This window comes from Primulina huaijiensis, unplaced genomic scaffold (genome assembly GCF_012295235.1).
Source record: "Primulina huaijiensis isolate GDHJ02 unplaced genomic scaffold, ASM1229523v2 scaffold36661_ERROPOS134499+, whole genome shotgun sequence".
Classification (NCBI taxonomy): domain Eukaryota; kingdom Viridiplantae; phylum Streptophyta; class Magnoliopsida; order Lamiales; family Gesneriaceae; genus Primulina; species Primulina huaijiensis.
Genome location: NW_027358560.1, coordinates 18,222 through 29,997, shown reverse-complemented (window position 1 = coordinate 29,997; position 11,776 = coordinate 18,222). Strand labels below are relative to the sequence as shown.

Genomic DNA, 11,776 nt, shown 5'->3' with positions numbered 1-11,776 from the left:
AATCTAGTATGTGATTTTGGGAAACTCGTATCCAGTCTGAATCGAGTCATGTCTTCCCGTGTTCACATGAATTATACCTTTCTTGTCGTAGTCTCGGTTTGAACAAGTCGAAGTCTCGTATTCTTGATCTCGAATCTGTCAAACTCAATCTGAAATGACATATATACAATGCACCATATCAATCTCTTACTTCAAGCAATACATATACGGATTGATATTCAATCTCGGTACAATTCGACGGCATAACGACGTAATCTTTCGATACCGGTAATGCCAACAACAAGCTCAACAACTCATAAGCAAGATCATATCATCTCAATTCTAATTCCAGGATGTCAAAATCTATTCAATTCAATCAATATATGCTGAAATTCATAACAAATGCATACGGTACCATTTCTTCAATTCGGTCGCGAATAAACGTTCCCAATAATCACAAGAACAATTAATAACAATCAAACTCTGATTTCCCCCAACATCTAAACTTCAAACTATCAAGGAAATGAATAAAACTTACATCCTCTTGAAGTGCTTGATGAGAGCAACACAAATCTGAACCCGGATTGAAAATCGGATGAATATATCTTGCACAAGTTAAATTCCAAGCTATGATGCACTTGTAGGAATTTCCAGATCTTCTCTCGGTCCTTGCTGCTGAGATGGTGAAGGAATGAAACTAAATACACATTATATATGCATGGCTAGGACAAGTGGCTTATTTTTCATTCTGCATGTCTCGCGCGTATGCGCGACCTCAACCGGCGCATATGCGCGAGAACTACGGTCTCGGCACTTAACAATTTTATCTGCTGGCGCATATGCGTGCCCTTTCTCGACGCATATGCGCCAACTTCTCTGGACATCTCGCGCATATGCGCGCCTCTTGTCGCGCATATGCGCGAGACCTTTGTCTCAGCATCTCTTGGACTCACTCAGCTCGCGCATATGCGCGCCCACTAGCCGCGCATATGCGCGAGACCTTCGGGTCTCACACATAATTCTTGCACATATTCTCAACTCAAAAATTCCAAGCCCATCTCGACATGCTCTGTCTATAACCATACAATCAATCAAATATTCATTTCAAATTAACCGGATAAAATCTCGGGCGTTACACTAGGGCTGTGCTTTGACTCGTTTACCGGCTCCAGGAGAGTCAACAGGTGGCGAGGTTGGGTATAGTTGCGACACATATAGGAGCCAGTGCATTGTAGTCGGGGATTCACCGCTCACCTACGGGTGTGGATATCCTATGTGATCTGATGTAATAATAGTGCATGGAATCTCTGGCCAGAGTATGAGATGTACGTTAGAGAAAGAGTTCTCCAATAGTACACGCGATGCCACTATTATAGTTGTCACATAGTTATCGAATTAATATGCAACCCTCGATGAACCAATGGTTGCAGATTCGATCGGGATATATGAGATGAAGGGACCGTACTGTACGTTAATCATAATCGACTGGTTCTTGTAGGCACTATCAGCGATACCTAGGGGATCATGGGGCGATGCTACTAGACGCTCTTACCATGATCCGATGGGTGCAATCAGAAATGAGTTCTGACATTCTTGATCAAGGTGTTGATGAAAAGAATGGGGCTAACTAGGGTAAGCCCGAATAAGAATAAGTGTTATTCTGAATCACAAAGAGTTGTGAACCCACGGCTAGCTGTATCCCTGAACCATTGAGGGTCACACAAGTACTGGATCATTTATTCCCGTTGAGAGAATAAATTCAAGTAGTTGAATTTATATATTATAGTAAATTCAAGGAGTTGAATTTATGATAATTAAATTTTGAGAGAATAAATTCAAGATGTTGAATTTATATTATGATATAGTAAATTCAAGGAGTTGAATTTATGATAATTAAATTTTGAGAAAATAAATTCAAGGAGTTGAATTTATGAGATAATAAATTCAAGAAGTTGAATTTATGAAATATGGAGAGAATAAATTCAAAGTGTTGAATTTATAAAACTTGAGAATTTAATTTATTAAACTCAAAAGTTGAGTTTATTGAATATTAAATTTTGGAGGTAATAAAATTCAAGGAGTTGAATTTATAATAAATTCAAATGTTGAATTTATAATGGATTTAATTTAATAAATTCAAATGTTGAATTTATAAATGATTTAAATTAAATGTAATGGGTGTATGTATTATGGGCTTGTAAGAGTAGAAGACCAACATAAAAATTATTAAGGTTTTTAATTGAACTTTAAAAGATTAATTAATTAATTAAACTAGTTGGACTAGAATAATTAATTGATTAAGCCCATTAAGTAATTAATTTATTAATGGGCCTTAAGGCTTAGGGTTGATAATAATTCATTCATAATTTTTCTAAAAACCTCTCCTCTCCTCTCAAAAGAATTTCGACCACCTTGAAGTAAATAGTTTGAGCCGTCTCTCAAATATTTTCTCCTACGCAAAATCTCTTCCATATTTGCTAGTGCAAATTGGAAGAGGAATAAATCATCTAGTCGTGGACCTGATTAGAAGGAAACAAGATTTTGAAGAAAGTTCGTAGGGATTTCATCAAGAACTATCTCCGCTAAACCCGGAATAGGTGGAGCCATGTGATTAATTCACCTAAGGTATGAAATTCCAACGCCCTATGAATGTTTAATCGTAAAACCATACGAACGCCCAATCATGTATATTTTGATTGTCAAAATAAAATAAAAATTTTAAACTTGCGTTGCGTTTGTGCGTCTAGAAAACCGAGATCCAACAGTTTTTGCCGAGACAAACCAAGGAATACAGGAAAGGACTTGAGAGTTTCTTAGATTTTGCATTTTCTAATGCAAACATAAATGGAATGATTGCATGTCCTTGTGCAAAATGTAAGATTGGCATATGTGTTTCAAGAGAGGATGCTTGTGATCATTTGACGGTTGATGGATTTATCAAAGGTTATACTCACTGGGTGGCTCATGGAGAGATAGCATGTAGTGCATCTTCAATATCTAGTTCTGTTCCATCTCGTGTTGATGTAGATGATATGGAGGGATTAGTTCACGATGCTTTTGGGGTCCCACAAAACGATGGTGATACAATCAATACAGCAGGATTCGAAAAGGATAAAGAGATTTCAATCGGAGAGGCCGAGAAATTCTATAAACTAATTGATGATTCACAAAAAGAGTTATATTCCGGATGCAAGAAATTCTCAAAACTTTCATTCATCATTCGCTTGCTTCACTTAAAATGTCTTGGAAAAATTACCAATAAAATCTTCAATATGCTTTTGGATTTGTTGAGAGAAGCATTTCCAAATGCCATGAAAGATTTACCAAAGTCGTACTACGAAGCAGAGAAATTGATGAAGCAATTAGGACTTGGTTATGAAAGATCGATGCTTGTCCTAATGATTGCACTTTATACTGGAGGTTGGATGAAGAAAGAGTTCGATGCAAAACATGCAACGAGCCTAGATGGGAAACATCTGAAAATGATCCTATTGGTGACAAGAGGAAAGTTGCATGCAAGGTGTTATGGTATTTTCCAATAAAGCCTAGGTTACAACGTTTGTTCATGTCCTGCAAAACAGCAGTCCATATGAGATGGCATTCTGAATCTCACACGAAAGACGGTTACATGTGACACCCAGCTGATTCCCCAGCTTGGCAAACGTTTGACCATAACCACCCTGAATTCGCAAAGGATCCCCGAAACATAAGGCTAGGATTAACTTCAGATGGATTTAATCCATTCAAAAATATGAGTGTGGCGCATAGTACGTGGCCAGTCATTTTAGTGCCTTATAATCTTCCATCATGGATGTGTATGAAACAACCATACTTTATATTGTCATTGCTAATACCTGGTCCATCTGCTCCTGGAAATAACATCGACATCTACTTGCAGCCCCTTGTTGCAGATTTGAAGGATTTGTGGGATGTAGGAGTGCAGACATATGATGCATCAACCAAGCAGAATTTTCAATTGAATGCCGCATAATTATGGACTATAAGTGATTTTCCTGGATATGCAACCCTATCTGGATGGAGCACCAAAGGTAAATTTGCATGCCCAGTGTGCCACAAATTTACACATTCACGATGGTTAAAAAATGGCAAAAAATATTGTTATATGGGTCACCGCAAATTTTTGAATGGTATGAGTTTCGCAAAGATGCTCAACATTTTGATGGCACAGAAGAGTATGGAAGACCATCACCCATACTTTCGGGAGACACAGTGATCAACGAGTTGAAAAATTTTAATTTGAAATTTGGAAAAAGTGTTGACGATAATCCAGAACTACCATTCAATTGGAAAAAATTGAGTATTTTCTTCGATTTACCATATTGGAAAGATAATGTGGTACGCCACAATCTTGATTTTATGCATATTGAGAAGAATGTGTGCGAATCAATTTGTGGGACACTGCTGAATATGGAAGGGAAAACAAAAGATAATATTAAATCACGTCTTGATTTGCAAGAAATTGGAATAAGACCAGCACTTCATCCTATTGAGAAAGGACCAAGTAGAGTTTATCAGCCTCCAGCATGTTATTCAATGGGCAAAAATGAGAAGGGCACATTTTGCAAGGTTTTGAAAAAAATTAAAGTTCCAGATGGCTATGCTTCTAACATTTCACGGTGTGTTCAAATGAAACCGGCAAAATTAATTGGTCTAAAAAGCCATGACAACCATATTTTGATGCAGCAGTTGTTGCCGGTGGCACTACGTAGAACTTTGTCTAAATCAGTTCGGGCTCCTTTGATTAGATTGAGTAGGTATTTCAGAGAGCTATGTTGTAAAGTAATTTCTCCTACTGATGTGGTTCGTCTAAGGAAAGATATTGCGGTGATCCTCTGTCAATTGGAGAAGATTTTTCCTCCCTCATTTTTTGACATAATGATTCATTTGACTGTACATTTGGCTACTGAAGTACAACTTGCTGGACCAGTTTACTATCGTTGGATGTATCCAATTGAAAGGTAAAAACAAATATTATTGATATTGTTTTATTTAAATTATTATTTTCACTAAATAATAAAAAATTTATGTTTTTGGTATAAGGTACTTGGGGACATTGAAGTCGTATGTTCGAAATAGAAGTAAGCCAGAAGGATCCATTGCTAAGGGGTATTTGGCTGAAGAATGTTTGACATTCTGTTCTTTTTATTTAGCTGATTATGTAGAGACAAAATTCAATCAATCAACAAGAAATGATGAGACAACTATCGGCTCAACATTCGCATTGGACGTGTTTACGGCCTCTGGTTATGCACTTGGAAAGGCATTTGCAACTAAGTTTGATGATGAGACATTAAAGAAGGCACATCAATATGTGTTATTCAACTGTCATCAAGTACAATCTTATATAGAGCATGTGATTTTATATTTCATTGTGTTTAAATATATAATCGCCGATGTTTATCAAATCACCGTTCTTAAATTACAGTGAACACCGTCAGATTTTGAATCTTACTCATTCCGGTCTTCCACCACACCAAATTGAACGTATGCATAGTGAGTCTTTTACCTCTTGGTTTGCCAAACATGTAAGTTTCTTTTGTAATTGTCATTGAGGTTATATATTATGATTTTTATACATAATTTATCAATTTTTCCTTGTGTGATAGAGTGAAAATACAAATCCTTCACAAGATGATCAAGTATCAAATGATTTGAAATCACTTGCCAGAGGCCCAAATTTCATAGGGATACGATATGAAAAATTCATTTCCAATGGATTTAGGTTTCATACAAAAGAAGTGGAACGCAAGAGAAAAACTCAGAATTGTGGTGTAATTGTTCGGGCTACCACTTCAAGTTATTCGAGTATAAGAGATCAGAATCCAGTATCAAGTGAACTTGATTATTACGGGATTTTGCAAAATGTGATTGAGTTAGATTATGAGGCAGGTCGAAGAGTTGTTTTATTTGAATGTGATTGGGTCTCCAAAGGCAAACGACTAAAACTGGATGATGATGGTTTTATGTTGGCCAATTTTACAAATGTGAAGCGTCACAACGAGCCTTATATATTAGCATCCCAAACCATGCAAGTTTTTTATGTGGAAGATCCAGTTGATTGTAATTGGCATGTAATTATCACCACCGATGCACGAGCAAAGTATAAAATGCAACCTATGGCAGATGTTGATACATATCTTCAAAGTAGTATTTGTAATCCTCAAGACGAGAATGGACATGAAGAAGTCGTTTGGGTTCGAGATGATGTTGCAGGAGTTGAAATTGATGTTGATGCATGATGAGATTTAGTTAATGATGAGATTTTTTCTAGCATATATAATTTTTTTATGTTTAGTTAATATGATATAAAGTGAAACTAGTAGAGTGGATTTGCTGGATACTAGAATAATATTAACATTATATATTTTAATTTCATTTTTAACTATGGATCTTTTATTTATCATATCAAAGGATATAACTAACTTTTTTTATCTGCAAGTTGTGGCTTTTGCTCTTGATAGGAATGGTTAGTGATGGTAAAAATGTTGGAAAACCTCGTTTACAACATCAAGACAAGGCAAATTCACAATCTTGAATTATGATTGCCAATCACGCAGCTCGAAGTTCAAAAAGAGGTAGCCTGTAACTTTATACATCAAGGATATGTTTGCTGATTTTGTATTACTCTTATTGGACCTTTTGATTTTGTCTAAATTTTATGTACTTTGTTGAAGTTGGTCTTGCAAGAGAACTCGGTAGCATGACAGCTAGCGGAAAAGGTTAGCATTTTCTTGTTTATAATGAAAAAATCAACTTACTTATATTTTGCTGGTATCAAAACTTGTGCAGAATTTCAAAACATACAAGGTATGTTGAATAACCAAATAGATGGCGTTTCAAAGAACCAACGCAATGATTTACAAGGTATTAAATATAAAAAGATATTAAACTTATAGTTTTTTATTTGAAACGATTAAGTTTGGATATGTATAATAGTTATTTCATTTTTATTTATTCTATATAAAAGCATTTGTAATTTTTAACCTTTTCTTTTGATATGAATGACTCGTAAGAGTAAATTTTTGGGAAAATCATATTTTTAACTTCGAGATGAGGAAGATACACAACCACATATTATATTTGCCAATCATTTAACTCGAAATTCAAAAGAAAGAGGTATAATCGCATTTTACACAAAAAAAATCTATTTGTTGCTTGTGTATAACTCTTATTTGACCTTTTGCATTTGTATGAATGTTTTTTTTTTTTTGGAGAACATGATAATATATATGAGTTCACGGTAGCCTCGAGTATTAAAATAATCCCTCCATGTATAACACATTTTGATGAAGCTGAAACAAGGTTTTCAAAAGGGTTATTCTTGTTAGTCTTCAGAATACTCTGGAGAAACTAAATGAGAAAACAAACCTGGTCTGCCCTTTATTTTAAATAGAGTATTCTTGTTGGACTTCTTGGATTTCTTTTTCTAATCTTTCAGACTCCTTCAATGATTTACTAATAGCCCCAATAGTCATTTCAATGAATGTTGTATACTTTGTTCAAGTCAGTCTTGCAAGAGAACTTGATAACATGGTAGCTAGCGAAAAATGTTAGAACTTTGTTGCTTATAATTAAAACTTACTTGCTTATATTTTGGTGGAGTCAATACTTGTGTAGAATGTCAAAACATACAAGGTATGCTATATAACCAAATGGATACAGTTTCAAAGCAGCAACACAATGATGTACAAGGTATTAGATAAAAAAATATATGAAACTTAAGAATTTTTTATTTCAAAAGATTAAATTTTGATATAATTTGGTATAATGCTTATTAATGCTTTATTTATCTTATGTAACTTGCTTTTGATAGGAATGACTCTTAAAAATAAAAATGTTGAAAAAACTCATTTTCAACTTCAAGATGAGACAAATACTCAACCACTGATTTTGATTGACAATCACACAACTCGAAATTCAAAAGGAAGAGGTAGCATCTTATTTATACATAAAAAATATGTCATGTTTGTGTATAACTCTTATTTGACCTTTTTTCTTTTACATGTTGTATATTTTATTCAAGTCTATCATACAAGAGAACTTGATAACGTGGTAACTAGTGGAAAAGGTCAGAAATTTTTTTATTATAATTATAAACTCAATCTGCATATATTTTGTTGAGATAATGCTTGTGCAGATTGTCAAAGCATACAAGGTGCATCAAGAAACCAAATAGATGAAGCTTCAAATAAAAAAGACATTGGATTACAAGGTAACATCCTAAAAATTAAGATACATAAAGACATGAAATTTTAGTTTTTTAGTTTCGATGATTACATTTAGATATAACTTGTTATAATACTCACTTCATCCTTTATTTATCCATATAAAAACATACAGGTTTGACTTCTACGACCACATTCAACAACAACCCACATGTTGAAAATGATTTTATGGACGAAGAATCTAATCAAGGTAACCTATATGAAAAATGTAATAACTCATTTCACTTTATTTATTCAATAATTTATTTCTCCTTTTTGCATCTAGATGTAGATAGTGAAAGTGAATCTCTCGACGTTGAGAAGAAAACTAGAGGCCCTACATTTATGAAAGAAATTTGGGGTAGACCTAACACTCTGCCACGTATTAAGATTCGATGTGATGATATGGGACGGCCTATTGGATCAAGAAGAAATAAATTTACTGATTTTTTGGGTACTTTGGCAAGAAATGCTAAATTTTGTCCGATTGACGTGGAAGATTGGCAAAAAATGCCCCTAGATAGTAAGAAAAAAATGCTAGATGTCATAAAGGTAATTACAATGTTATTGAATAATTTTATTATTAAATAATTTTTTACTATGAGGGTAAATTGTCTAAATGTCTTTGTTGGAAAAGTACGACCTTCCTCCTGGAACAGAAAGTTGGACACTACGTTCAATAGCAAAAAAATGGAGAAACTGGAAGTCAGAACTAAAAAAAAATATTATGATCCCGAGTTGTCAATGCAAGTTCTTCTTCAAGAAAGAGATAAAAGAGCTTTTGTAGAACAATATGTGAAACAAGTTGCTCATTGGAACTCAGAAGAATCAAAGGTATACAATATTTTATATGTTTAGAAAAATGTTCATGTAGACTTTTGTCTTGTGTACCAAGTTGAATTTAATGTATCAGGAGAGAAGTGAAAAAAATAAGATTGCTCGGAACCTAAAGATAATGAATCAGACAACTGGAAGAAGATCTTTCGCTCAAGTGCAACAAAAATTGGTAATTTATCTTATTAATCTTATAATTCTATATGCATTAGAATTTACAAACTTTTAACCAATTACATATTAGAAAAAAGAAAAAGGGCGACCTCCATCACGAGTTGAATTATTTCATGCCTGTTTCTTTCACTCATGCTAATGGAAGTCCCTCAGGCAACATTGTGGCAGAAAAATTGGTAAGTTGTTCTATAAACTTCAACTAGATTACTTTCAAAGATATTTGTTATCATAATCACTATGAATACATTATGGATTTTGATTTTTTGGTGAAGGCTGCAATGAAAGAACTAGAAAATAAACTTCCTAAAGACGAGGAGGATCAAATTGGTCAAAATGACGTATTTGCTCAAATCATTGGACCAGATAGACCAGGCCGAGTGCGTATGCTTGGTGATGGTGTTAACCCATCTGATTTATGGGGAGAAGTTCCAAGCCGTAGCACATGCAATCGAATAGTGATGGAGCAAAAGACAAAGTTAGAAAAAATGGATGAGCAAATTAGAAAACAAGGCCAACACATTGCAATGTTAGAATCAAAGATTTGCAATCAACCAAACCAAAACCTTGGTTCAAATTACAGCAATATACAACACACAACATCCTCTAGTAGTCCATTATCTCCAAGGGTAAAGTCTTTTTTTATAGTTTTATTACTTTATTATTATATTGATTTAGTACTTTATTGATTCAGCATTGGCTTTTTGGTTTAAGAATATATGTTAGATGCGTAAACGGTTTTTCTTTTGTTTATTTTGATATTATTTATTATTTGATGTGGCATAATGAGTTGGAGTTTGCTTTTTTGTAAGCTATGTTTTGTGTGAGCTTATAATTATCTCGAGTTAGTCATTTATTGATTTAGATAGTAAATTTTGGTTGAGAATATATATTACATGTATATTTGCTGTCATGAGTTAACTAATTTGAATGATGTTTCTTTATGCTTTTTTGTTTTCTGGCTAGCTGGACATACTCATTAGCATAATGGTTGTTGATGATTGTACTTTATAATTGTTTTTATTAAAACATTATCTTTAACACTTTCACGTAGATTGGATGTTCTGTCTCAATAAAAAGTCTATTTGATTCGACGAAAATTGTGGCAAAAGGAGTGGTTCGTAGCATGGATCCAAATACCGAAGTAGGAGGACAGACGTTGGGACCAAATTGGTGTGAAATACAAGTTCTAGTTGTCCTAGAACGGGAAGAGAGTTTGATTAGGCCATATGATCTTTTACAAAAGGTTGGGGATACACTTGGAGGAATGATAGCTTGGCCTTGTCATTTGGTATGATATTCAACTTTTCAATTAACTAGTATTTATTGTTATGTCCGTCATGTTATTATCTTTTTAAACCAATATCAATTATATTTGAAATTGACAGTTAATGAGGAAGATTTCTACTAGGTGCATTTGGATAAATAATAATTTTCCAGTTTATCATTTGGTATGATATTCACTAGTTTGAATTAAATTTTAATCTCTTTATTTTGTGCTTCTTTAATTTTATTTCATTCATACAAATATATGAATTTTTATTGTAGGTGACAAGAATATTGGATTTTGATTAAGATGAGATGGTTGAAGAACGAAGATGCGTCACAAGTTTGCTTATGTTTTGCTTTACAAGACTTAATTGTTTGTCAGTTCTTAAACTAAATATATTTGGTACATTTGGTACATTTGTTGGGGTATAGATGTTTTTCGAGGTAACAAATTTGTCAGTCTTATACATTAATGATTTCAAAATTAATGACAATTATTGATTAGCAATTTAATTTCTATTTTAAAATTTTGTATTTGTATTATGTTAATTTGTTATATCCTTGAATATTATATCATGAAAATATTGAAACTCGATGACATTTCATAAAATATGACATTTTTAATGTCACATTAGAACATTAAATCATGTACATAAAAAATGTCGTTGTAAAACTCATATGGAGACATTTCAAAATGTCATTATAAACAACTATTAATGACAATTTTCAATATCTTTATATATTAGTATAGAAGACATTTGTAAGTGTCATTACAGATTACATAATGAGACATTTTAAATTAACCTCATAACATATAATTAGTGACATTTTTTTTGCCACTATAATTAACATACACGACACTTTTAGTTGTCATTATAAATGATTTTAACTGACATATAAATTTGTCATTACTATTATAATAACAAAGCATGTATAAATGTCTTTAAAACATGAGTTTTTGTGACATTTAAAATTGTCATTATATGAATAATTAGTAACACGTATGAAGTTGTCATTAACATCTTATAATGACATTAAAAAATGTCAGGAAGTTTAAGACGACATTGGAATAGAGGGCATTTGTTGGAGGTGTCACCAAAAATTAAATGTCACTAAATATTGAATATGATGACATTTATGAATGTCACCATAAGCATTTTTTGTTGTAGTGTACGTTGTGTCTCAATTTAAAATCATTTGCAAAACATATTACATGTAAAGCTTATTATCATACCAATACATCAATGAGATGAAGAAAGATAGATGATGAAGTGTCACAAGCATAGGAAGACATGATC

General features: G+C 33.1%; 2 protein-coding genes across 5 annotated transcripts; both read left to right on the top strand.

Moving 5' to 3' along the window:
- The first annotated feature begins 2,749 nt into the window (after window positions 1-2,749).
- LOC140968410 (uncharacterized) lies at window positions 2,750-6,239 on the top strand. Its single transcript, XM_073429346.1, has 3 exons — window positions 2,750-4,958; window positions 5,041-5,332; window positions 5,607-6,239. The coding sequence occupies exons 1-3, from the start codon at window positions 4,039-4,041 to the stop codon at window positions 6,237-6,239; spliced, it is 1,845 nt and encodes a 614-aa protein (XP_073285447.1). The 5' UTR covers window positions 2,750-4,038.
- Window positions 5,628-10,995, top strand: LOC140968411 (uncharacterized). 4 transcript variants are annotated; one of them, XM_073429347.1, is made up of 12 exons: window positions 5,628-6,575; window positions 6,675-6,719; window positions 6,790-6,864; window positions 7,618-7,692; window positions 7,814-7,930; window positions 8,024-8,068; window positions 8,138-8,212; window positions 8,341-8,415; window positions 8,491-8,756; window positions 10,264-10,500; window positions 10,598-10,660; window positions 10,758-10,995. In XM_073429347.1, the coding sequence occupies exons 1-12, from the start codon at window positions 6,539-6,541 to the stop codon at window positions 10,782-10,784; spliced, it is 1,137 nt and encodes a 378-aa protein (XP_073285448.1). In that variant the 5' UTR covers window positions 5,628-6,538; the 3' UTR covers window positions 10,785-10,995. The 4 variants fall into 4 exon arrangements, with proteins under 4 accessions (XP_073285448.1, XP_073285451.1, XP_073285449.1 ...); XM_073429350.1 differs by lacking the exons at window positions 5,628-6,575; window positions 6,675-6,719; window positions 6,790-6,864 and adding an exon at window positions 6,998-7,067 and having other exon boundaries at window positions 7,617-7,692; XM_073429348.1 differs by lacking the exons at window positions 5,628-6,575; window positions 6,675-6,719; window positions 6,790-6,864 and adding an exon at window positions 7,004-7,116.
- Window positions 10,996-11,776: the final 781 nt, after the last annotated feature.

What these genes read in the sequence shown, in the direction of transcription:
- LOC140968411 (XM_073429347.1), top strand. Translation starts at nt 6,539, where the DNA reads ATGATTGCCAATCACGCAGCTCGAAGTTCAAAAAGAG. An exon ending in CATGACAGCTAGCGGAAAAG is followed by an intron (nt 6,720 to 6,789) that starts GTTAGCATTTTC and finishes AAACTTGTGCAG; the next exon opens with AATTTCAAAACATACAAGGT. An exon ending in TAGCTTGGCCTTGTCATTTG is followed by an intron (nt 10,501 to 10,597) that starts GTATGATATTCA and finishes TGAAATTGACAG; the next exon opens with TTAATGAGGAAGATTTCTAC.
- LOC140968410 (XM_073429346.1), top strand. Translation starts at nt 4,039, where the DNA reads ATGCCCAGTGTGCCACAAATTTACACATTCACGATGGTTAAAAAATGG. An exon ending in TGGATGTATCCAATTGAAAG is followed by an intron (nt 4,959 to 5,040) that starts GTAAAAACAAAT and finishes TTTTGGTATAAG; the next exon opens with GTACTTGGGGACATTGAAGT. An exon ending in TGTTATTCAACTGTCATCAA is followed by an intron (nt 5,333 to 5,606) that starts GTACAATCTTAT and finishes CTTGTGTGATAG; the next exon opens with AGTGAAAATACAAATCCTTC.